This window comes from Passer montanus, unplaced genomic scaffold, assembly GCF_014805655.1.
Source record: "Passer montanus isolate IOZ18808 unplaced genomic scaffold, ASM1480565v1 scaffold52, whole genome shotgun sequence".
In the NCBI taxonomy this organism is placed as follows: domain Eukaryota; kingdom Metazoa; phylum Chordata; class Aves; order Passeriformes; family Passeridae; genus Passer; species Passer montanus.
Window position 1 is genome coordinate 4,091,085 of NW_024370152.1, and position 26,132 is coordinate 4,117,216.

Sequence of the window (26,132 nt, forward strand, 5' to 3'; positions counted from 1 at the left end):
GATCTGGTTATTGTCCCCTGCTGTCACACAGCCCACATCTTAAGGAAACCAAATGCTTCTGTTTCACAGAAAACTTCCAGGCTAATGGTGAAATAGACACAGCCAAGAAAGTTGTTATTTTTAGGGCAGGCAAGAGACCATGTGCTGAATCCAGATGTAACCTGGAAAGTTTCTCTAGTTGTGTTCTGAGGAACAAAACAAGAAGTGTCCAGGTATAATCTCTCAGTCCTCTCATGCTTATTAATGTGGCTTATAGAAAATACTTTGCATCACAGAGAACAGAGGGTTCTTCAGTTGATAAATTATATTTTGCACAACTTACCACATAGGAATGTGGTTTTGACAGTTTCAAAAATTGAGGGTTTTTTAAAATTTTTTTGTTTTTATGAGAAATATCCCCAAAACTCAGAATGTAAAAGAGCGGTCTTTTAAGCTACAAAGCATGTTTAAACACATCGGTTAGTAGGCTCTTGGATAAGACAGGAGAGTTTGTGACATGGGTTAATCTGCAATTTATTGTTGACAGACTGAATTTACATCTATCAAATTATATCCTATCTGTGAATATGCCTGTTTTTTAAGAGGGTGTTGCTTGTATTTTTTGTCTGCTATATGACAGTACAATTTGGAGTTGTTACTATAACTAGGGGTTCCCTGTGGAGTTCAAATAGTTTTCTCCTGTGGTTATTTGGTGTCAAAGTATGCTTTTCACATTACCTATTTGCTTCCTTATAGTAAGAAGCTAAGAATTGAGGGACATAAGATTTCTTCCATATTTAGTGAACAAGTACTGCAAGCTGTTTATGGCTTTGTCAGCAGCTTTCGTTTTCGGAAGCTGAAATAAATCTGTTTTAGACTTACTGGTATGAACAAGCTTATTTAAAGCTTGCAGGAAAAATGGCTTGTAGCCTTGACAGGTTTATTTTAGGTTTCCTTTCCCTGGATACCTGTCAATGTAGGTAAGTCATACACCACTGTGTTGTGTAGGTGTTCCCTGTGAAAGTCAAACTGTTTGAGGTTTGCAGTGGTTTTTCACTGGCTGTAGAACTGCAGGTGAGTTCTGCTCTGCCACTGATATATTACCCACAGGACATTTCCCAAATTGACATTTTTAACAGTAACGACCTTTTTGTGGGTACACAGGGAACACAAGTCAGTGTTCCTTGGCAAGATAGGAAGCACATTTCTGAGGAGACCGTCTAGTTTCCTTTGGGTTCAGATTGCAGAACAGCAGCAACTGTTCTGCTGAGGATATGTACTTTGTTAAAATGTTTCTGGAACATTTTGAAACTCCCTTTTTTCTATAGCACTTTGTTTCTTAACTAGGTCAGTAATTCTGGTATCTTCAATGAAATTGCATTGAAGTGTTGAAAATTTGTGCACCATGTGTTTTTCTTTTAAGTTGACTGTATGTACTTAGTTATTTTTCTGCATATGTAGGAAAGATGTCATAGTGTCTTTTGAGCTTAAAGCTAGACATCACTACCTGGTTTCCTATTATGCTTTTCTAAATTTTAATAACTTATTATTGAACTTAATTTGGTAAAGCTGTTCATGTTGTCCAATGTATAAAATGCTAAGTGGCAGAGAACTAAGAGAAGTTGTGGTTATAATGTTAACTAAAAGGCTTTTATTAGTGATTACATGGTGATCAAATTACTATTAATCAGTGATTGAATGGAAATTAAATGGTAATCAATCAATCAGTAATTGAATGGAAACTAAGCAGTGATTTAACCAAATTTTCAGGAAAGGTGAGAAGGACTAGTAACTGTAGGCCTGTCAGTCTCCCTTCAGTGCTTGGTATGGGAGTTTTTGGAAAACATCATAAGGACAACACAGTCACTGGTCACAACCAGCATGAAGGGAAAGACCTGTTTACCCAACTTAATTTTCTTTTACAAGGTAACCTACCCAGTTGACCAAGCAAAGCCAGTTGATGTAATCTTTTTTGGATTTCAGCAAAGCTTTTGATACTGTCTCTCTCAGGACCCTTCTGGAGAAAATGTCCAGCCCACAGCTGGATAAACACATCATATGGTGGGTGAGCAGCTGGCTCACGGGTCAGGCACAAAGGGCTACAGTGAATGGGGTGACATCAGACTGATGTGACATGTCTCTAGTGGGGTTCCATGGAGCTACACCTTAGGGACAGTGCTCTTTATTGTTTTAAGAAATGGTCTCTGAATGTAGATATTAAGTAAGTTGTCCTACATGAAGTAAGTTTACCAATCGTACTAAATTAAGAGGAGCTGTGGATTCCTTTGAGGGTAGAGAGGCCCTGCAGAGAGGTCAGGATGGACTATAGAGCTGAGCAATCACCAGACGTATGGAATGTAAAATGAGCAAATGCCAGATTCTGCATCTGATCCAAAGTAATGCTGCTTGAATATACAGACTGGGGAGCAAGAGTCTGAAAAGCAACCATCCAGAAAGAGAGTTGGAAAGAGATCTGGGGCTTGGTTTTTCTGGCAGTTTGAATACGAACATGAGTGAGCGGTGCCCTGGCAGCCAGGAGGGTTAGCCATGTCCTGGGGTGCATCAGGCACAGCCTGAGCAGCCAGGCAAGAGAGGGGATTGTTCCACTCTGCTTGCACTGGGGCTGCCTTGCCTTGAGTGCTGGGGCCAGTTCTGGGTTACACAATTTAAATATCTTCATGTCTAAAGCTATTGGAGAGGGAAGGGTGACCAAGATGGTGGTAGGTCTCAAGGGCAAGACTTCTGAAGAGTGGTTAAGGTGACTTGGTTTGTTCAGCTTGGAGAAGATAAAGCTGAGGGAATGACCCCATCACAGTCAGCTCAGGCTGGCTCTGTTAGCTCGTGGTAGGACATGGCCCAGATTCCTTAGTTCCTGTGAAGATATGGCCTAGCAGCATTCTGCACAGCAGGACTGACTTCAGTTGGACCTGATGATGTCTGTCTGGATCAAAGCACTCTTCACTCAGAATGGGTTCATCCATCACAGACTTGCCAAACAACAAGATCTGCAACCAAAAAACGAGTAAGCATCTATCTATCACAAAATGAAAGTTAGTGAGGATTTTCAAGATTTTGTTTGTAGTTGCATTTTTTTCATACTCTGTGGAGGTAAACATTTTTATCTTACACTGGTAAGCTGCAAAAGCTCTCTGTGGTCAAGTACTTTAAAGAGTAAATACTTGAATTCAGTTCAATAATATTCAATTCATTTGCAGTGAATTTCAGTTTGGGAAAGGGGGAAGCAAAGAGCAGTAATTCCTCTTAATTAATGTGCATTTTAGAAGATATTTTGGAAATTACAGTATTTCTTCTGTGATTTAATGTGCTTTATCTGAATCAAGCTGAAATTTGAAGATTACAAAATTTGTAATTTGAAGTTACAAAAGAACATGTTTTGGAAATTACAGTATTTCTTCTGTGATAAACAACCCTGTGTAGGTACTGGTGTTATTGCTATTAAGGACGTATAACTCTGTGTATGTGTAATGCCTTAGTGAGAGCACTGAGTGTATAAAAAAATCTGAAGAGTTTCTGATTTTTCTCCCTTTTCTGAATTTCATTCTCTTTCTAAAAATGAGTGGTGCTTCCAGGAAAAATTCTGAATTTCAGAAAAAGAGTTCCTTTTCTGAATTTCATTCTCTTTCTAAAAATGAGTGGTGCTTCCAGGAAAAAAAAAAAAAAGTGCTGTTGACTTGAAAAATGTTATTTCGTACTGACTACAACTCTAATAAATGTTGGGGTTTTTTTACCAGGTATCCCTAGAAACTTTTTTTAGTTTGTAGTTGTTCTCCTTAGTACCAGCTGGCTATCTGAAGTTTGTGGAGGAAAAAGCTTGTTAGCTTTCTGGTTGGTGGTTTTCATACTTGCTGGATGTAGCATGAGAGCCTTAGCCATAGGGGTAGAAATACTTTATGATGCTGCAGTTACTAATTGTAGGTTGTGTGTGTGGATTTGTATGGACATGCACATGCAGTCACAGTATTTAGCAGGTTTCTTGTGTGTAGAAGTGGCTGAAAGGGGTTTTCTGTCCTGTGGAAGCGTAGGAGCTTCTTTGTGTGCTGTATTTCAGTTCATTGTTTTCTTTGCACTTGTTTAAGTGTTACAGAATTAGTACACTCTCACCTGCATTATGGCATACTTAAATTATACTACTTGGACCAGATTTCTTTGTTGCTATAGGTATGTCTGGATTTTCCTTTACCTTAAATGACTTTAAGAAATGTCTGGAGGCGGGAGAAAAAAGCATTTACTGCTCTATACTGCTAGAAAAAGATGAAACCTTACCCTCCTGTCTAGGCATCATTTATGCTGTGTGTTACACAATAATGTGCTAGCTAATCTCTGGCTATTGATGGAGAATAGGAAAAAGCCAAATATTTTACCAATTTTCTTTTCCACATGGTCTGGTCTGAAACCACACATAATGCTATGGTAAGGATTTTTACATGAATGCAGGTTTCTGACTAGAGCGTTCTTTTTTTGCTTTGTGAGTCTACTGATGCTGCTCCTCATGCTTGTCTTTAGAGTGAAATCTAAACAGGCCCAGTTAGCACTTGCCACCTCTCACAAGTTCTAAAATTTCTTTGCTTTCTGGCTCTGCCATATGCCCCAGTTACATCCTGCTTTTTCTGCCAAACTTGGGTGATATTTCTGCACCATTTTCTGTCTGAAGATGGACTGCATGTAAAATAAACTGAGTGTTCCATATACTGTTTTCAAGTGTCTAGTCAGGAAAAACTGATACCATTTCAGACCAGTCAAAGCCTAAATTAGACTTGTGTGTGTGGTTCTTGTGTGCGTGCTCTTCAAATGAACCAACAGCAACAGAGGTTGACGTTGAAGCCAAGAGATGTCACCTGTGTTAAGCTGCAGAGTGGTCGTTTAAGTGAGTTCTGAGAGTACTGGGCAGTAACAAGAAAATGTATTGCTTCTTGGGAATCAGTACGCTTGAAAAAATGACTGCGTGAGCTCACAGGCCTACAACTTCTGTGAGTACCCACTCCAGAAGTCCTAAATTGCACTTCTGCTCTGGAGTGACCCAAATTATCTTTGAAAATGTGATTTGTCTTAACTTCTAAGTTTCTTTAAGCCATCTCCCGTGTGCCTGCATGTGGATGCATACACAGAGTTCAAGTCATCTAAATGAGCTAATAATAGAGAAATTATAAAATGGCTAGAGAACAAATATTAATGACTCATAAGGCCTTTAATGACAGCAGATTAAAAATACCCAGTTCTGTTGCACTTGGAACAAAAACCTACTTCTGTTTTGTTTTTTGCCAGCTGTGGAACTGAAAGTTAAAGCAGAGACATCCTGATGATACATTCTAGCCATTTGAAGCATGCATTGTTGCATGCCAAGGAGGACTTGAACAAAGATAATTCATCTGACTTTTCACATAGCCCCATGTGAATCCTGGGTAGTTTAATGGAGTAACAGTGACATTGACTTACCCAGTCCCACAAAATGTGAGACTGCTTTTGCTTACTGCACTTGGTCTCATAATTGTTTTGCGCTCAATTGGGAGGTGAAGTGATGTCCAGGTATTAGATAAATTACTTTTTTGTAAAATTGCCTTGTTAAGATTTAGGCTTCGACATTCTTCTGTGATCTCAGACCCAGGGGGAGGTTGACAAAGCTTGGGGAGAAGGATGTGCTGCTGATAGTGGACAAAAACAAAGCAGAATTTATGTGCCACAAGGACTTTTGGCATGACTCCTATGATAAGGAAGAAACTAATAAAGCAAACCCAGCAACTGTGCTGGGACCAGCTCCAACTGGGTAAAGAGTAATTCTGGCAGAGGGAGACGAGGACCACTGACTCACACGAACTAAAGAAACTTACCAACTCAGGAGAAAGCCTGAGCATGTGAACTACTTAGCATGAGAACATTTAACCAGTAAAAGGTGTAATACTAACTAAAGATACCTGTGTAACTTGTAGCCAATGAACTGCAATTTCTTTCTTTGCTGAAATGGATAAATGGTGTAAAGTTTTGGTGACTGGGGAGCCAGCCTTTTGTGGGTTGTCACCTAGCTCATGCTTTGCATAAAACTAGAATAAAAAAATAGGAATACCTTGTCTCAGTGTATAAATTGGCACTGCACACCAGGCATTTGGGACAACAGAAGTAGCAGCAATAATTTAATGAAGTGCATTTAAAGGTCTTTAGGTACCACGTCAGACTTGTGTTGCACCACTGTTTTACAGTGGCTGGTTTAAAATCTGAAATAGTTGTGTGCCATAGCGATGTATTTTTCTATATGGAACACTTACTGTACTGTTAAGAGTCTGCCTTTGTGAACTCTTGCACTTTTAATGGCCTTTCTTCCCTTGTTCGCACTTACTCCTTTCCTCTGTCCCAAACTTCCCTTGGATATTGCTTTGATGTGTTAGTTTCCTGTGGAAAAAAAGAACATTTTAAACACTGTGAGTAATGCTTTTTATCTACTGTTGTAGTAAGAACAGCTGAGTATCCCTTCAGTATCCTGAAGTATCCCTTCAGTATCTGCCATGTAGTATGTTGTGAGCATAGCCTGTTCCATTCTCTGTAATGGCTGCACTGTTTTTAGAGTGATGGTCTCCCTGGATGCCAATGGTGAGGATTCCCCATCATTACTGTAGAACAGGGCAGTAATAATAATAACTGGGCATTCTTCAGGAATGTTAGTTTGTTTGGGGGTTTCTTTCTTTTCATTCTTTACAGAAATGGTACATTGTTGATGGTTTTCCTTGAACCATTACTTTGACCTGTTCATTTTTTTCCTCCCTGACTGGTATTACCTGTTAGAAGTAACGAGGAGAGCTAGCTGAGAAAAGCATTGTTTTTCCTTCTATAGGACTTGCCACTTAACAAGAAAATGTTATTGACCAATTAAAACTTTGTCTAAAAGCATTTTTTTTCACACAAATAGGAAGTCAGTATGAAATCAGATTTTCTAAACCATAGGGGTGAATTCTCACTTGTTCTTAGCTGGCTCTTTTTGGAGGTAGGGCAAAATATGCCTAGACTATATCTTAGGTAGGACAGAACATATTTATTAAGTCTGTGGTTTGCCTTCCTGTTACTTAGTTTAAAAATTTGCATTACTCATTTTTTATTAGTCTTTCTAAATTTTCATAGTGCAGAACTATTAGTGCTGTGGTTTCAGGAGAAGTAGGTTTCTGTGGGCATGTAAATGTGGGGAATAGTGTGAGCTATGAATTGACTGTTTCAGAAAGATGCATTGAACCCATATATATCAAATATAGTTATTAATTAAAGACAGGAGCAAGCTTTGAAAAGAACTGGACGTGAAGAATTTCAATATGACTAGGTGGTATGTCTCATTTGTTGGTTCTGTGCCCAAAATAGTAAGGACCTTTCAAGGGTTGGATCCGTCACATGAAATAAATAAATGTAAGTGAATGGCTACAGAATTAAACTCAGGCAGTTGCAGATGGCAATATTAAAAAAAAAAAAAAAGTTTAAAGAAGCCTTTCTGCTTTAAGGTCACAGCTGGCACTTGCAAATGTGTTTACTGTCACACTTGATGAGCTGTACTTTCCTTGACAGAATTGTGTGCTTTCCTGCTGTCCCCTTCTTTACAGCTCCCTCTCATGCTATCAGTAACCTGATAAGGAAAACCTAGGATTTCTCCTTAGAAACTTGCTGTGGTTTCCTTCCTGTATCATTTGCTGCCCTCCCGTGTATTATTCCAGGTGGATACATTTATTGCAGGGGAGCTTGTGATGGCTTCCTACAAACTGAAAGCACAAAAACTGGAAGTGTTCACTGAAAGATGTGGTTGTTCCTGAAGCTAGATTCTGTACTATTAGCAACAACTACAATTTTAAAAAAAAATCGCCCTATCTCTCTCCTTTAAGTAAGCTGTAAATTGTGCCTTCATACTATTGCCATGTTTTCAACAGTCTTTCAAACCTTAAACTCAGAAGCTCTTATGCTAGTAATTGTTTATGGCTATTAGTTTGTGTTGAGCTTGGTTTGAAGTACAAACTATTTCTAAGTTGCTTAAGGAAATACACTTATGAAAATCATTTTGGTATTAATAAGGGCAAAAAATAAGAACTTAGTCCAAGTGACCAATAATCCCAAAATAAAGCCCTATAGCCTTACCACTTTAGTAATGATGTGAAAAACTCTATCACAAAGACATGAATAAAATAACCTTTTTACAGAGTCAGGACATGTGCATGCAAGAAAGTCTAACTCAGACTTCTAAGAAGATTGTTAAATGTATTGAAACTAAACCCTAAGGGACTTGGGAGGCACTAATGCTGAGTGTTCACTGAAAGATGTGGTTGTTCCTAAAGCTAGATTCTGTACTATTAGCAACAACTACAATTAAAAAAAAAAAATTGCCCTATCTCTCTCCTTTAAGTAAGCTGTAAATCGTGCCTTCATACTATTGCCATGTTTTCAACAGTCTTTCAAACCTTAAACTCAGAAGCTCTTATGCTTCTGAGTTTATGGCTATTAGTTTGTGTTGAGCTTGGTTTGAAGTACAAACTATTTCTAAGTTGCTTAAGGAAATACACTTATGAAAATCATTTTGGTATTAATAAGGGCAAAAAATAAGAACTTAGTCCAAGTGACCAATAATCCCAAAATAAAGCCCTATAGCCTTACCACTTTAGTAATGATGTGAAAAACTCTATCACAAAGACATGAATAAAATAACCTTTTTACAGAGTCAGGACATGTGCATGCAAGAAAGTCTAACTCAGACTTCTAAGAAGATTGTTAAATGTATTGAAACTAAACCCTAAGGGACTTGGGAGGCACTAATGCTGAATTGATATGGGAAGATTATGAAGAAATGAAAAAAGGATTTCATCCTTATTCAGGCTGTGTTGATGGTGAATGTTGTTTTTTGTGTGGCAAGAGTTGTTTGCAGCTCAAGTTTCTCAGGATTTGAAAGTGCAGAACATAATTGCTACATTAAAATCAGTGTCAAAGTGCCCAGAAGCGTCTGTTCTTGTAGTGGGGAATGGAGGAGGAGTGCTTCTGTAGGTTCAGTGCCCTGATGAGATAAAGTTTTTGATACAGAATTCATTAATGGAAGCAGCTTTCTCTGTAGGTTGTCTTTGTTTAAAACCTTTTGCTTCTTGTAGATGGTTTGTTTCAAAAAATTAGGCTGGCAAATGAAAACATCTCTCACTTCCTTTGAGAACTGGAGAGTGTCCTCTGGTTGCTACAGCTGTAAGTGTGCATGAGCACAGACTCTCTTGGTTTGGACACGCCTTAGTCCTCTCCATCCCTCATTTCTGGTTTGCGACTTAATTTAGTCACAATCAAGAGGAAATAGTGTGGCTATAATAGAAATTTATCATTCAGAAATGATGATTTTCTACTTACAGCTTGCAGGATTGAAAGAAATTATAGTTTTTCAAAGTCTTTAAAGCATAAAAAACCAAATAAAAAAGCCCATGTATTTCATGGGATGAATCTCCTATAGTAAGAGCAACTGGAAGGTTTTTTTCTTATGAAGTACTTGAGACTAAAACACTGGTACTGGGCTTGGTCATCACTTTGTGCCTACATGTGCATATTATGGTACATCATGTTGTGTCGTGACATACCATGGCATGGCATGATTTTTGTTCAAGATTTGCCTTTTTTATCCCCCCTTCTTTTTTTTCCCCATTCTTCTTAAATAGTAGTCTGAGCTTTGGAGCAAGCCTAGTTAAATTCAGATGCTAACACCTGTAATTTTTTTTTTCTCTTCCTGTGGTTTTATTTGTTTCAAGTGATTGTCAAAGAGCGTTGTTACCACATTTCCTGTGTAAAGCCACAGTGAAGAGTACACAGCCAAGGGATATAGAAAACTCACCCTTAAAAGGATGCCTTTTTCAAAAGACCAGACTGTTCTCAAGCTCTGTATTTAATAAGTAGTTTTATTCTAACTGACTCTCCATACATGCACATAGTGCATATTCCTGTTTGCATCAATTAAGGTAAATGCTGTCTAACCTATTCCATATCAATAAATGTGAAAAGCTCAGAGGGAAAATTGGTGTCTTAGTTTACCTTTCATGCTTTCCTGCTCTGTGTATTTCTCACTGAAAAGCTAATACTGCTTTAGTAAGAAAAATGGGTGATACTGTAATAAGATGTGTTTTGCCCACTAATCATTAATGCGATGCACTTCCAGCCTTTGTGACTGATATTTAACAATAAGCAATAAGAGTTTTGGTTTTCACATTAGACCAGCCACTGTGGAATAAACCTTAGAGTGAAGAAAGTTACCTTATTGGTGTTTCACTTTAAATAATGTATTATTTAAAAAATATTGATTTATTTATACTTAGAATTTCTATAAAAGTTATTAAATTGATGTCATAACTAAGGTATAAAAGCCTTAAGATGCAACAGAGTGGTTCAGCATTATAATCCTGTGCGTTTTTGTTTTCATGTGAATCATCCACTCTAAAATAAGCTGTATTCAGAGTTTAGAAAGTTTACATGGGAACAGCAAATCAGTGTTTCACCACTCATCGCTCTCATAAGTTTCTGGTTCAGACAGAGTAATTGCCTTGTTTTTCAATGTGCGCTCTATCCTGTTCTGCCACTCTGAGCACTATAAACTGAGCAAAGAGCAAAACCAAAGGGTGGCAGAGCTGTTACTGTGAAGTGTGTTCTTCAGCCTCTGTTGTGCCCTTCATCTGGCAAGTCTGCTCTGACAAATCCAGCAATACTGCAAGCGATGCCATGTGGGGGTGGTGAGACACTGGCACAGGTTGCCTAGAGAAGTTGTGAATGCCCCATCCCTGACAGTGTTCAAGGCCAAGTTGGATGGTGCCCTGAGAAGCCTGGGCTGGTGGAAGGTGTTCCCATGGAAGGGAGGCTGGAACAAGATTATCTCTAAAGTCCATTTCAACCCAGACCGTTCTATGGTTCTGTGATTCATCTTAATCCAATGAAATCTTAATCCAATGAAAAAGGAGGGAACTAAATGTGAAATACTGCTTATATTTTGAGGCCTCATTAATTGCAGCTAGGCTTGGAATGCAGTTCAAGCTTTGCAGGAGCAATTTCCCATGAGATTGCTAGTGTGCTAATATTACATAATTACCTGACTAGAAGCTGTAGCCCGCTATGACCTCTCCTCTCCCTCTCCCTCTCCCTCTCCCTCTCCCCCTCCTCCTCTTCTTCCTTCCTTTCTAACCAAAAATTTGGAAAAGAACAGGAGATTTTTCTTCTTTGCTTTAGCTTGTTCTTTAAAGAAGCAACTGACAGTGTAAAAGAAGTTTTAGTGTGTCTTCATTAAAATCACAGGACCAATACACCTTTTTGCTTTCAGTGTGATTGCTTTTTCTTTTCATGATGGTGCAACAGATTTATACCTGATATTTGTGTTAACTTGATTCCTGTAAAAATAATTTGTTTAGCAGACTGGGAAGATGTATGAAATTCCAGAGCTCTAAAAAATACTGCTGAGCATTTGTTTGCCTTTTAAGAGGTGCAGTTAATGTCAGTTTTTCCCAGACATAATGATATGTAAACTGTGTTTTAATAAAAAGTCAACAGATTGAAGAAGTGTTAGTGATTGCAGAACTACCAAAATAAAGGGAAATGTAGCACTTTACAGGCTATAGAGTTTAAATGCCTTTTTAGGAATAAACACATGATCAGAGATCATTCTTTACAATTTTTAGCTTGGATTTCTCAATAGAAAGTTTTAGATCTAAGGCAGGGAGTCAGTTTGACTGTCCTGGAGGTCACAAGTCCTGCATGCAGAGAGTGGCTGTGTAGAGCAAGACTTGTGTGCCCTTGGGTGTTCTGTAACCAGGAAGAGCTTTCCAGGCTCACAGGTGCCCACACAAGCCCTTCAGGTTTGCTCCCAGCGCTTCAGCTCAGCACAATGCTCGAGGCTGCAGTGAGCTGGGGGAGTGTGGCAGCTGTCAGTGGACAAACAGAGACAGATCAACAAAAGGAATCGCCCTGCCCTTCAGAGTATGTTTTCTGTACTTGGGTGTAACAGGCAGATCAAAGTTAATCCTCCGTGAGAATATGAATTTGATATGTCAGTTCTGGATTTAGTCAGGAAGAGATTGTAAGGAAGCAAAAAATATAATCATTTTAGGAATCACAGATCAGAATATTGGGGGTACTTGCAGAGCAAGAAAAGCTCACTGTGCAATACCCATTCCTTGCTCTAGCAGCGTACAATATATCAAACTTCAAAATGCTAACTTTGAGTGTTTGATTTCTCAGTTCCTCATAATCTGAACCGCTAGCACTGGCGAGGCATTGCTGTGTTTCAGAAAAATTTCACGCCTGTCTTACAAGTAAATCAGCCAGTTCTTAAAGAGGCATAAGCTGTAACAGACATGGGACCAGAATTGTCAAATGTTACATCCTTAACAGGAGTTAACTGCGTTTTACTTCTGATTTTGTAACATACTGAATCAAATTTAGAAAATAATTGTGTAGCATGCAAATTGTGAGCCTGTGGAGAACAGCTGAGTGTTTTTCTGTCAAGGTTTTCTTTGTTGCTCTTGAAATTTTCAGTCGCCAGAATAATTGAGAAAATGGGCGTGAAACCACCTAAGTATGGAGTGAGAACTTCCATAGAGACTTCTATTTTCATTCTTGGGTTTCACACTACTGGTTGTTGAAACCTGAGTTTTATTGCAATTTCTTGATTCATTCATGGGATTTAGACAGTGATCTTTAAAGCAGGAAAAACATCTTTTAAGTAGTGAAAATATGTCATATTAGCACTGTTCTAAGACCTTCTTTTTAAGTGCCTGACAAGCAAAAGGCTGTATAGAAGTATTTTTGTCAGAGCGGGGATTGTTTGCTTGTTTATGTTTCCTTCTTGCCCTCAAGGTATCCTGTTTAATAAAGTTGCTTTGTTTTTTATGGTGTTAGCAACAGGATAACCTAGCAAAGCATATCCCCCACCCCCTTCCTGTTCTGATCTTTAAGCAAGGAATGTAAGAAACAGGCAGATAAACCTAATTTTGACAGTATCAGTTGATCTTTTGAAGCTAGGAGGCGAGAGTACTTTAGATGGGGTTTTGCTATTTACATATTGTTACTGCAGCATGCATGTTTTTCTCAAAGATCTTCAGATAGTGTCTTAAAAACTAAGAAGTGTGAGAGCTTCCCAAAAGCTTTGGAGATAGTATGGAAAAGGTTCTGCTGTATTCTTTTTGTGCGTGTTGTAGACAGTAGCTGTGGAAAGTACATGGCTTGTCATGGCCACACAGTGCAATGACTTGGCATGTATGTAATAGATGAGGGACAGCTTTGCTCATGTGCTTGGCCCATAGAGAACTTTTGACAGTGGTAGCAAAGTGGAGCTGCTCTACCACAGAACATGTGTACTGATATATGCGTGGTTTCATGCATTGCATGGAGCCTCCAAACCACTTCATAGTGCGAGGAATTGCATAGAAATAGAAATTGCACGGTTATGAAAACATCTGTGTGAGTGAAGATGCAGGTGTATAAGGAGTTATTAAGGAGTATGCCTGTAGAAACTTCTGAGTATTCATTATCTCGCTTTCTCTGCAAGTAAAGTTTATGATATGTAGCAAGATAAGTGAAGTCTCACAGGAATTTTTATTGCGCTCCTACTGAAAGAAACCAGAATGCCGGTTTACCAACAAACATTATTTGAGCAAAGGAATGATTGGAATCCGGAGCCTCATTTGTTCCACTTGAGGAATTTTAGAGGTTTAAGGAAACAATTTCAAGGTCTACAATTAATATCCTATTTTGAAGTCAGCTGTAAATGAGATACAGGGTAGAAGAGGGTGGAAGGAAAGAAAATACAATGTGTTGACCAGGTCCAGCCATTTTGCAAATATTCTATATACAGAAATAGTATTTGTTTCCTCGATATTTCGGAGAGTATACCTTTAATTGACAATTGTGTGACAGGGTTGAGGTTAAGTACATTTTAAATCTCACACTGTGAGTGTATGATGGAAAGTATGTATGCATCTAGAAGTATGGTGTGTTAACAGGCGCAATTCTCTTAAGAAGATAAAGGTGTGTATGGGCAATTATCACTTTCTGAAATGACATTTGAAAGTTACAGACAAACCAAGATGACTGCCAAAAGATTGGACACCAATTCTTGGTGTCACTTCATCTAACCAAAGCTGGAATTTAAGTCTCATATAGATTTTATGTTATATGCCATTTTTGGTAGTCATTGTAGAAAAAATGCACCTGACTTGTTTGCTAATGTCTTTCAATCTGTGATTCAGGGTATTACCAAAAAATCAGTGGTGTGGGTGGCTGGCTTGGAGCTTAAGCTTCTTTGTATTCTCTCTTCTTGATTCATGTACTTCTGTTTTCAGGTTCTCGTAACGCTAGGGACCAAAGAAGCATTCGTAATATTTCTCTGGTGCTGGGATCAACCTTCTGGAAGAAGACTCTAAAATAACTTTTTGCCTTCAAGTTCTTTGTCCTGGGACTGACTTGTCTTTGGAGAAGAGCTCATCAGAAAAGATTTTCACATTGGAGCCATTAAAAATAAACCTGTTCAAAGAACAGGCAGACTTACAAAGGTTGAGTCCTGCTTTTCGTCCGTGTTCCCACTTCAGACTGTAAACAATGAGTGAGTTTTGGTTGTGTTTCAACTGCTGTATTGCAGAACAGCCTCAGCCTGTAAGTATGAATATTGGCACTGCTTTGTTTTTATATAATTAACTAAATTGTTCATGTTTATTGGTTTTCTTATGTTACTTTTTTTTATTACTTGATTAGGGCTGCTTGGCCAGCCTTGGTGAGAATTAAGCACTTAACTGATAACCTGCCTTGATGCAGATCAAAAAAGTCTGTTCTAAACTGCTGTTACTTTCCTGTCCTTGAGACTGAATCTGTCCAAAGCCTTTGGAAAGAGCCTGTATTTGTTGGAATTGAAAAGGAGGGGAAGGGAAAAGGGTGATGAGGATGTAAACAGTCTTTCTAGAGTAAATAACTTCTTAGTGGTGATGTGTAAATGTTCTCACTTTTATATGACTTAAGGCCTGCCTTTGGGTGTAGCTAGACAATGATGGTGCAAGAAAATGATTACATTAAAAAGTCCAAAGTGAAATCCCATCCTCCACCACCTTAATTCAAAAAAGGATTTCACCTTTAACTATTAGGTTAGTTTTTAGATTAAATCTTTGAAGAGTGAAGGGATGCACTCATATTATAAATACTTATTTAAAAGTAGAATTAAAAATGGCTGTTATGTGTAAAACTATATAGCAAATGGTTAGATAAAAGAAAATTTCAAAGCATATGCTAGGAAAACAGAAGATACAGAAATATTCTTTGTTTTCATATATTTTTAAGTACCTTTAGAGTATGTTTCTGAGTCCAGTGCTGTTGGCAGAAATTCTGCTTGTACAAAGGTGGCATTAACCAAGAATATGGTTAGGACTGTGAGAAAGATAATTTTATGATGTGATATCCAGATCAAGCTAAGTGAATCTATAGAAATTACAGTGGTCATACAGTAGTTTTACAAACATAAGAAAAAACCCCTACTTACTGCTGGTAGTATTACAAGTAACCAAGAGAAACCCAGAGTGAATAAAGAAGCCACACACATCAATGTGCTCAGCTGCTAATATTTGATTTTAGGGAAACTAAAGGATTGGGAAAAAACACCTCACATTAGGCATTGTCTTTGCACAGAGCCTGAATGCCAGACTGATGGCATGCAGATATTGAAGTGTGACCATTAACATTTTGAATTAATGAGTGAAACTTTATTTCAGTCTTAGTCAAGCAGAGTTGTGGGAGACGAACTCAGGGATACCAGGATGGGAAGCTGTGATCCTCCTCTCTTGCTTGAATACCATGCAGTCCTTTAAAATGTTAGCTGTGCTCATATGGAGCCAAGGTTATTTATCTCTGGTTTTGAGCATATTTGAATAAGATGTGACAGTTCAAAGTATTTCAGATAGCCAAATGGCATATTCTCTTTGTTTTTGAGAATCCCGAGGCTCAGTCCTTAAAAAAATCTTGGCTCGAGTTCTATGATCTAAGTTACTGCCCAAGAAATCCACATACGTTAGTTAATACAGTGATCTGTGAGTAATGCCTCATCAAGCAGCTGGAGATTGTACATGGAAAGTGGAGGAAAGGGAAGCAACCCACTATGTTTCTGCTGATACAGTGGTGTGCATTGGCTTGATAATTAAAACCATCCTTGTGTTTAAGATCCTAATAGCATGTTGTTGAGCACTATCCTAGTTTCTGAAATGTGCCTTTCAAGTGTTCTAGGAGACTTGCTTGTTAAAAAGTGCCAAAATTCTTCGGGGTATGTCTCAAAAAAAAGAGATGTGTGCCCTTCTTGGCATGCTTGACAAAAGGCACTTAGTTGTCCTTTCCCTGCAGTTACTCATCTCATTTTACTGTGTTGTGTTGTACAGCACTTGTTCTGCCATGCTCGGTTGCACTAAGTGGAGTGTTTAATCAGACACTTATGCCTCTAAGTAAGTACAGGAATGTTTTCCATTTCTGACAAATAGCAAAGCATGTACTGTAACTCCAAGGCAAATGAGTCTGATAAATGAGACAAGTGGTAAGCAAGCAGTTTTCCCTGTCTCTGCAGATGTTGTGTGCTTGCATGTTTGAGAGACTTCCTGAAAAACATTATAGGTTTTAGTCCCAAAATACTGTTATATATTTCCCCATTATATCATAAACTAAGTGAAACATGCAAACTTGGATAAAAGTTGTGTGTCTGTCCCTTGCTGTGCATTCAACTTGTCAGTTGAGTTCAGTTTCTGAGAAGTGCCTAATCTGCCCAGTCTTACTCCTTTCATGTGCCTTCTTTCGTTTTAACTCCTGCATTTCAACCAGTTTCCTGGCCTGCCTAAGTGTCCCAGCCATTTCATGTTCAGCCATTACATGGTGAGTGACCTTCTTCTGGGGAAGGACTAATATGGTCTTGTGGCAACACCAACAACCACCAGCCTCTCAAAATAGACCTTGAAAGCAGGAAGTTAATTTGGTAATTGTTCTGATCAATGTTGAAAATGTTCCTTCTGTTTTTAAACTTATATTTATTACAGAATATCCTGAGTCAGAAGTGACCCAAAATGGTCATGAAGTCCAACTCCTGGCCCTGTGCAGGACAGCCCCAAAATTCACTCTGTGTGCTCAAGAGTGTTGTCCAAATGCTTCTTGAACTCTGTCAGGCTGGTGCTGTGACCACTTCCCTGGGAAGCCTCTTCCAGTGCACATTCACCCTCTGGTGAAGAATCTTTTCTTATATCCAGCCCATACTTTCCCTGACACATCTTCATGTGTTCCCTCAGGTCCTGTCACTGTTCAGTAGAGGAAGGAGGATCAGCACAGCAGGAAAACCTTGCCCACATCATTAGTTGTCTGTCCATCCTGTTCCAGGGCCTCATGCCTGTAGTGTAAGAGCACTTGGGAAGGTGAGGCAGTCTGTGAGGGAACTTGCCTGTCACCACAAGCAGTAGTAACCTGCTTCCATTCTCCCCTGTGTCTCCTGGGTCCCCTCCTTCTGCCAGGGGACATGTTCTGAAATGATGATTTCTTTTTTCTCTGTATCTTTGGCAGGTGCTGATATCTGAGGCACCTTTAATGTCGTGGATAGTGACATAAATGATAACCCTCCTTGCTAGAGGGGGAAATAAAAAGAAAGTCTTAGTAGTTTCATGTTTCTGTGGTATTTTTATCATCCATTGAGCTAAGGAGTTTCATTCTCTCTTGAAATCCAGGATGCCAGAATTGTCCCTGCTTTCAGAATTTTGCTGGCAAAATTCTAGCGTGCTACATTTGAAATGGTCAAATACAGCATCTATATTTTTTTTCAGCTATAGTGCACTTAACATGAGAAACTGCACAAGTCCTTTCAGTCATTCTTATGGAAGCACAATAAGAACACATTACTTTGTGAATAGCATACCCCAGAGCAGAACAGTAACAATGTTACAGTTATATACTAGTGTTCTTTGTGGTTCTGTAAATCAAAGACAGTGTTCAAGTATTACCATCATCTTATAGTGAAATCTGTTTTGGCACAGCTTTTAGTCTTTTGTCAGTGCTAATTGTATGCACCATGCTGCTGTGAAATAAAGCACCTGTCTTGGAAAGCAGTGTTCTATTCTCTCTCCTAAATGTTACTTTGGTTGCTAAATATTTCACTTGGTGTATCCAAAACTGTATCCAGTTCTCATGATTGCAGAAGGCACATGTTGGAAGCTCTAAGCTTCTCTGAAATGGAGTGATAAAGTTAAGAAAGCAGGTATTCAAAGCAATGAAACTAATTAGAGATGCAGCTGAAAAAAGCTTGTTCCTTTTGGTGGTTTCTTAGTAGCCTGAGGTTCTTACCACAGTAGAATCCAAACAAAAGCCAAGGGAGAGTGTTCTTGTATCACCCTCTTAAGTTGTTTTTTGGGTTTTTTTTATTCATAATGTATTTTACCACTAGTCAACTAGTTGCTTTCATATCGGTTTTCATGATACCAAGGAGTAGATACTAATCTATTAATAACTATGTCCAGATTTTCTTGGTGGTTTAAGTAGCCTGAATTCAGTTTCTTATGATCAGACTTTTGTTTTGGGAGAAGTAGCACTTTCTGTGGTTGTACGTTTTCTTACACCTCCCACTGATACCCTTTACAGGTTCTGTAAGCTGATTTTGTTTCCTAGTGCAAGATCAGTAATTTTTCACGTACTTCCTCTGTGCTATCATCTCTCCACTGCTAAGTTTCACTAAACTCTGCCAAATTCTCACTACTAGATGTATTGCTTGGTAACAGAAGCTTAGAAATCTTGCAGGTTTTTAGAGGAAGTGTCCATGGTTTCTTTTTTAGGCTAAGCTTGTTACCTATGCCAGGAATCTGTTATTTTCCTATACTGCTTTCTTCCTGGTCTGTCCATTTTTAACTTGCAAAGTTAATTTTTGGTCTGAGAAGCCTTTGGTCATGATCTGGTGCACTCCCACCCGATTTGGGCCAAAACTCAGTACAGCTGAGCTTTTCAGTTTGCTTTGACCTTGCTACAAAAGAATAAACTGTGCTCTCTTACTTCTGGCTCCACACTTCCTTCCCTAGTTAATTTGTTGATGTTTTGTTGCTTGTCTCTTGTTTAGATGATTTCCATTTTGTGTTTTCTCAAGGGGGTATTAGTGTTTTGTTACGTGCTATGCCATGAATGTTTAAAGTGGTTTGGAAAGTGAAGTTTGTTTAGTGTCTTTTCTGATGTATGAAAGAGGATCAACAGGTAGGTATTTAAAGTGGGGAAGCCAGTCTTAAAAGAGAGGCAGGAAAAAGTCCTGTGCATACTGCTGTGTAACTGAATGCTGGATGTTTCAGAAGACCTAAATTGTCCTAACCCTAGTTACCTAAGGAAATTATCCATGGCTGGATGTTGTCATCCCTAGCTTCCTTTCTGGAGAAGGAGTCCTACAGGACATACAGCTAAGGATACATCTAACACTGCAATTTTTGCAGCAGTTAAAAGGGAGAATTAAACATTCATTCATTAAACATTCATAAGGCACATCCATATGCCTTATAGTTGCAGAATAGGTCACTCCCCCAGCAGGCACACATACCACCTTGCTACTTGAAATACTGGTTCAGGCTCTGTGTTCAGTACAGCTGCTCTGTGCAAGTGCAGCTTCTGGTATAAAATACCTAAAATTCAGGCTTTCTTTTTCATTAAATTCAATCATTCTACTGTATTCAGTAATCCTAAGAAAGACTCATGTAAAAGATGACAACCTTAGAGCGCCCTCAGATATCACAGTTACCCTACTGAGTTACGTTTTGAGCTGCCAGTTTAAAGGCTTGAAATTCTTTCTTTTTCCTATTCAGTGCTGTTGTCAGAAGTACCTTGAGGGAATACATTATCAAAGGGAGCAGAATCAAAAATGCAGCAAAATCATTGGCTTTTATTTATAAAATGTGATCTGCTTGTATGGCTTTCAGCCTGATAGAGCTGCTCTAGATTTTTCTTTTACCTTTAAATTAGCCTCCACACATCTTGAAATATTTTTGGAGATGTTCAGGTATTAAACTGTTTACAAAAAAAACAAAGGAAGTGTTTTGTGTTTATATATAAATACCTGAATGAAAATTAACTGAATGTTTTATGTTTTGTTATTATGGCTGTGAAATTTTTAGCCCTTCATTAGCTGCATTTATGCTATTTGCTCAATATGATACTAGTTGATGACATGGAAAATAGCTCGTTGAAGGAGGTTGGAAACAAGAATTATGTCAACTTTCAGTTGATGATAATGTGTCTTGCCATTTTCAACATACTTGAAGAAGGACGTAGTATGCTTTTAATATCTGCAGGCTCCACAGAGCTCAGGCTTTCCACCTAAGCATGGGCAGGAAGTAGATTGTGCTATTTGTTGATCTTGACACCAGTGCTAGAGCCCTTGAATTTCTTGTTTCTTATTTCTCTTAAATCTCCAAATTTTTCAGTGAGAAGACATTTTCAACAGCAAAATCCTGGTATGAGTCACTGACAAAAGGAGCTTCCCCAAGAACTAGTTGATGCTGCCTAGCAAAAATTGATAGTTTTGCAAGCACCCTTGGAGATTGTGCTGAAGCATTTCCAATGCAATTTTTTGTAATTTTTCTATTTTTCTAATGGAACTTGAAGCTATAAAGCTCTGGTGTTTTTGGTGTGCCTTAGCTCTAGTGTTTGTCAGTTCAGCTGTTTTATCCCATTCTGCCTTTCACATCAGAGCGGGGAGATGGGGAAGCATGAAGATTTAGGGGCATTTCTACTTGCCAACAGCTAGAGGCAGGGGTAATCTGGACATAGCCTGAGAGATGTGCACTTTCACTGACACTGTTTGGAAGCATGCTTTTTGTTAGTGAATAGAGAAGTCAGTCATTGCCCTAAAGCTACTTGTTCTTTTGGCTATGGCTGCTTTTGATATGAAAGGGAGTATTGAGATTAGAAGCTTTTTCTGCTGATATCTGACTGTATTTTTATTGTAACTTTAGTTGCCCTAAAGCTACTTGTTCAGCCTTTTGGCTATGGCTGCTTTTGATATGAAAGGGAGTATTGAGATTGGAAGCTTTTTCTGCTGATATCTGACTGTATTTTTATTGTAACTTTAATGGAATGGATCTCAGATACTCTGTTGGTGATAATTCTTAAGACCAATATGCAACTCAAAAAATATGTATTTTTAAACTGCAGTTTTAAAGATCTTTGCCTGCATTTGCATTTTCAATTCCCAACATTAGCATTTCATAATGCTGAAAGTTTTCCTTTTTCGGACTGTTCCTCAAACCTCTGGTTCTGCAGTTCCTGTCATGACACTTACTGACACAGGAGATATGCATGATACCAAAGTTCCCATTTACTTACGATAATGCTATTCTTCACTATTCTCATATATCCTGAATTTATAAGATAGTCAGAGAATTTAATAGGTAATCAGTTGTAATTATTTTCTTGCCTTTGTCTTCAGAGTGGCTTAGCTGATCACTCTAAAATGCTGACTGCTGTAATTCTGGGTGAATATCCTGCCACAGGAGGATAGTCTCCAGAGTGAGGAGAATAGGAGAGTGTAGGCAGGGCAGAAAAGCTGAAGCTGTCAACTGCACTGGGATGCAGATTTAGGGAAGTAATGACTCTCTGAACCCACTGGTATTTTTTGTTTGTCAAATAATTTTAGAGAGTTTTTTTAGTTACTTGGATGTATCCTCAAGAGAGCTGTAGTTAACTGTAGCCAAGGAAAGATACCATCTCTCTTTGTGTTTACTCTCTCAGATGAATGTGTAACACCCAGTGATTTGTTGATATGTCATGCTCTGAAAGTGATTTGACATTAATAAGGATGAGGCTCACATGGAATTTTTAAAAATAGTTTAAACTACATTGTCTCTCTTACTGCAATTGTCAATTTAGATTGCTCAGGCTTAGAAGATAGTCTGGATTTATATTTATAATATGTTGTCTTTAACATGGTTAGGGTCTTAATTTCTTTTCCCTGGCTTGTGGTATAACTTTTTCAGGGTGAACATAACCACCCTTGATGTTCTGCTTGATAGTGTATCTTAAAAACCACCTACTTCACAGTTCGTAAGTTTTGGTACTGGGATCCTCTCAAATCAGACTGTTTTAATTTTGCCTTATCTTTGGCACATTCGATTTATGTGTTTCTCATCTGCTCAAGATGGTTTCAAGTTGGTATGTGGCTGCCTTATCTCCAGAGAATGAGAAATTTATTGAGCCCAAATTGTGATTTGTGTTTTTAAGTTTGCCTGGACCAGTCTTTCTTTGCTGACACAGGGTAGCATTCATGCTCTACTGTTCATCCACCTGGAGTTTTCCATCTCTGGACCAGACATACAGAGCTCCTCTCATCCCAGTGCACAGGAGGAAATAGTTCTTGATTGTTGCTTATCAGTGTCTGCATGCCCTCTGGTTTACATCCACCTCTCTGAGTGGGATATGGCATAACACAAAACGTTGTACTTCATATTTGTTAAAAGAAATTGTGACCTTTGAAAGTACTGTACTTAATTAAAAAGTAAAAGCATTTCCCATGGGCAGTGTGTGTCATGACTGCTGAGTGTAGGTAAATGCTCTGGAAATTTAGCATTCTTTTATTCTGGCCTCAGACAGCCCCAAGTAGCCTTAGTCTTACCTTCACTGAAACCCTCCAGTTCTGTCTCTGGTGCTGAGTTCTGTTTTCTTGCAGTTCAGGCTTGACTGATTTGAAGGTTTGACATTGCAATTCTTGTTTTACGGCTGGAAAATGACAGGCAGGTTATTTGGAAACTGCATGGTGGTCCATCAGTGGCTTCAGAACCTGTGACCTTAAATTAGGAAAGAACAGAAAAATTGGGACATAAAGGATGACATAGTGAAAAACAAATCTCATTTGAATAAAATGGAAGAAAATACTTCCAGCAGGATTTATGAATAGATGTTAACTGGAGATTACACCAGAATGATAGAATTTTAGACATGGAACTGATGTCTTGGGAGGCTGATCTGCAACAGAGACTGGACAGAGCTAAAGGAATAAAGTAGGTATTCATTAAAAGGCCTTAGTGGATACACCTTGGGCAGTACCAGAACCTGGCCAGGGCTACATCTGAGATGGACCCAAAATAGACAACTGGTCGCAAGGTCTCACACTTCTATAAGTTTTGGTCCATTTGCATATTGGAGTTAATTGTCCAGTTACAGCTTCAGGTTATGAAGTCCCATCCTTGTTTCTCTCTTCAGTTCACTCTTACGTTTTTTGGGACTGAAACTTGTAACAGTGGGTTTCAAGCTGGAAAAGGATTGTTTTGTCTGCCTCTTCTGTGAAGAGAACTTACTAGCACTTAATATGAAGCTCAGAGCTACGCACCTAGGCAGCACAGAATCTAAAACTATGAAAGCTAAAACTTAAAGTACTGTTTCCCCCCTTTAGAGGGGGGAAATAAATTTTAACAAAGAAAGTTACATAAAATGTAGCTATTCATCTCATTATATATATTTGCATAAAACTTATCTTTTGGGGTACTTTTTTTTTATTTTGTGAACGGAAAAGCTGATGCTTTCAGGGATTAAATTGCCTAAAGAAAGGTGATATGCCTCTGGGGAATTGGAGCTCTCTGATATGCCTGTGTTCAACTGGGAATTGGAGCTCTGTATCAAAGGAGTGTATTACTTTTGGAAGAAAATTACACTTATGATATATATTCTAAATGTAGGTGGCTTACAAGCTGAAATCCACTTCAAGTATATTTCTTGAAAGACTAGAGTCAAATCTGTATAGGACATGTCCTATTTTACTCTGTTTGGAACAAATATTACTTTAAATACAGCCTGTTGTACTGCAGTTACTAAAACCTCATTTAATTCCTAGGCTATTGGATGGTGGTCAAATCAAGGATTACTGTTAAATGGGAGAATAAATTCTGCCAGGCACAATTCCAAAGAAATATGCTAGGATATGTAAACACACACGCACATACATGCACATATGCAACATACTGGATTGCTGTGGCAGCAGCTTGGCATTGCTGAACTTGGGAGGCATGGAAAAATGCCAATACAAGAGTAGGTATGCTGATGCACAGAATAGCAGGTGAAAGATCTCACAGGCCTTTTACTCTCCATGGAAGAATATCAAATGCATGTTTTCTCTTTTTAACATCGGAACAAAATTTTAAAAGTGAAATGACTTTTGGGTTCATAATGCAAAGAAAGGAGAATTTACAGGAGGAGGGAACAAAGCTTCAATCTGTGTAGTTTAGGGAATAAAGAAATGAGATCTGTGTGTGTGCTACTTAATTATTGCTTTTAAATACTATTTAAAAACCTTTAAAAAGTGTGGTTGTAATGAAAGCATGGATTAAAATGACTGCTGGAAAACTAGTAAGGATGCAGTTGAAGCCTCTTTGCATGGTCCTACCCCTAAAGAAACAAAACATGTGCCGTGCATCTCACATCACTGAGGTTCAGCTCCTGTTTTAAACACAGGAATAAAATGCCAACATTTCCATTATTAAAGAAGATTAATATTCCTACACGGAGAAGACAATGAAGAGGAAGTTTACACTTTTTCATACATACACACCTAGATTAAAACCTGACAAAAAATTGACTGAGGTACAAAGATGTGTGTTGGCTGATTCTGTTTGAAGAGCTGAACGCTCTGGGGATTTCTGCAGGATGTAAACTTCTTCTACATACCAAAGTAATTCTTTTCGGATTTGTGAAAATATTTGTTGTATTGTAGGCTGGATTTTGCCGTTTGGTTGATTTTTGTCTGGTCTGTTTTGGTTGGTTGGGATTTTTTGTTGGTTTTTGGGGGGTTTTTGGCTGAGGTTTTGTTGGTGGTAGTGATGGGTTTTTTGGTTTTTTTCTGTTGGGGTTTTCTTGTTGTTGCTTAGTTGGTGGGGTTGTTTTGTTTGCTTTGGGTTCTTTTGTGGGTGTTTTGGGATAATCTGCTGAATTACAGCAAAACCCAGCTGCCAGAGTTTTTTCCTTGGTGCTTCCCTGAGATCCTGCTGACTGTAAAGATACTCTTGGAAGCTTATTAGTAGTTTCTATGGGGCATGTGTAGAAGCATCATGGTTTTCTTTGAAGGCAGCTCATCTTGGGTGCTAAGGCAAAAATTTATTCTAGCTAGATTTTAAAATGGATAATGCTAATTCTGGATTATGTGGTTTGCTTTGGGTGTTTTGGTTAGTTTTTTGTTGTTGTTGTTGTTGGGGTTCTTTTTTTGTTTGTTTGTTTTTTTACTTACTAGATATTCATTGTGAATAGCTTTTTTGTATCTAATAAGATTATAGAACAAGAAGGGTTTCTGACAGGAACAATATTCACCTGACATAAGTGCTGCAAAATGCTGTAACACCTTACAACTGTGATCATTGTCCGAGTCAATGAAATTATTCTCCTGGTGTATTAGTAGCATGTTTCATATCACCAAAATCATGATTTGCAATATCTCATATCACCAAAATCATGATTTGCAATATCTTTGTCTGTTTCTCAGTGCCTCTAAACTAGACACCTGTGTAAATAATGTTCACTTTGTTTAGTAAGAGAAAACAGAAGTCTTGCACCAGTCTGATCTATCTTTAGGATAGGAAAAGTGACCAGGTACCCTACAAAACCGTACATTACATAACAATTTATATAATTTAGTGTCCTAGAATTAGTCAGCTCACTTTATTCCCCAGTGAAAAGGAAAGAAAAATGGTAAAGGGAGTGAGATTTTATTTGGTATTGGTGTGTTTGTAACTTTCATCTAAATGACCAGCAAACTTTTCCCTTTGAAGGATACTCTGAGACACCTCAAAAAGCTATTTTACCCTAAAGTTGTTTGTTGATCACTAAAATGTACATCAAGTGGTTGACTCTGACAAGGAATCACGTTTTAACTTCCAGTTGCCACTGCTCTACAAGCTCCCACTGTGTTCAGAGAGTCAAGCTGAATCTTTTTCCCACACTGGTACAGTAAGCTTTCTGTGAATAATCCCCCTGCTTCAGCTCACTGGAATTTAGTAAATAATTTGGTCATGCCCAAGAAGGAATAGAATTCAGATTAGGTTCTTAGCAATGTTGGCTCTGCAGGCATTGCAGGGGTGAGTATTACTGACAAAGTATTTTTTATGCCCAAACATAGCAGACACTTACTTGTTTTTATAATACCTAAGACAGGAAATTCTGTAGGA

At 38.4% G+C, this 26,132-nt stretch overlaps 1 protein-coding gene across 4 annotated transcripts in view; it reads left to right on the top strand.

The window, feature by feature from the left end:
- The window catches only part of CDC42SE2 (CDC42 small effector 2), an 85,092-nt gene that overhangs the window by 35,875 nt on the left and 23,085 nt on the right, over nucleotides 1–26,132 (top strand). For all 4 annotated transcript variants that reach the window (XM_039724107.1, XM_039724108.1, XM_039724110.1 and 1 more), the window contains exon 4: nucleotides 14,301–14,610. In XM_039724107.1, the coding sequence (XP_039580041.1) occupies nucleotides 14,557–14,610 (54 nt within the window). In that variant the 5' untranslated portion in view covers nucleotides 14,301–14,556. The remainder of the gene's footprint in view (nucleotides 1–14,300; nucleotides 14,611–26,132) is intronic.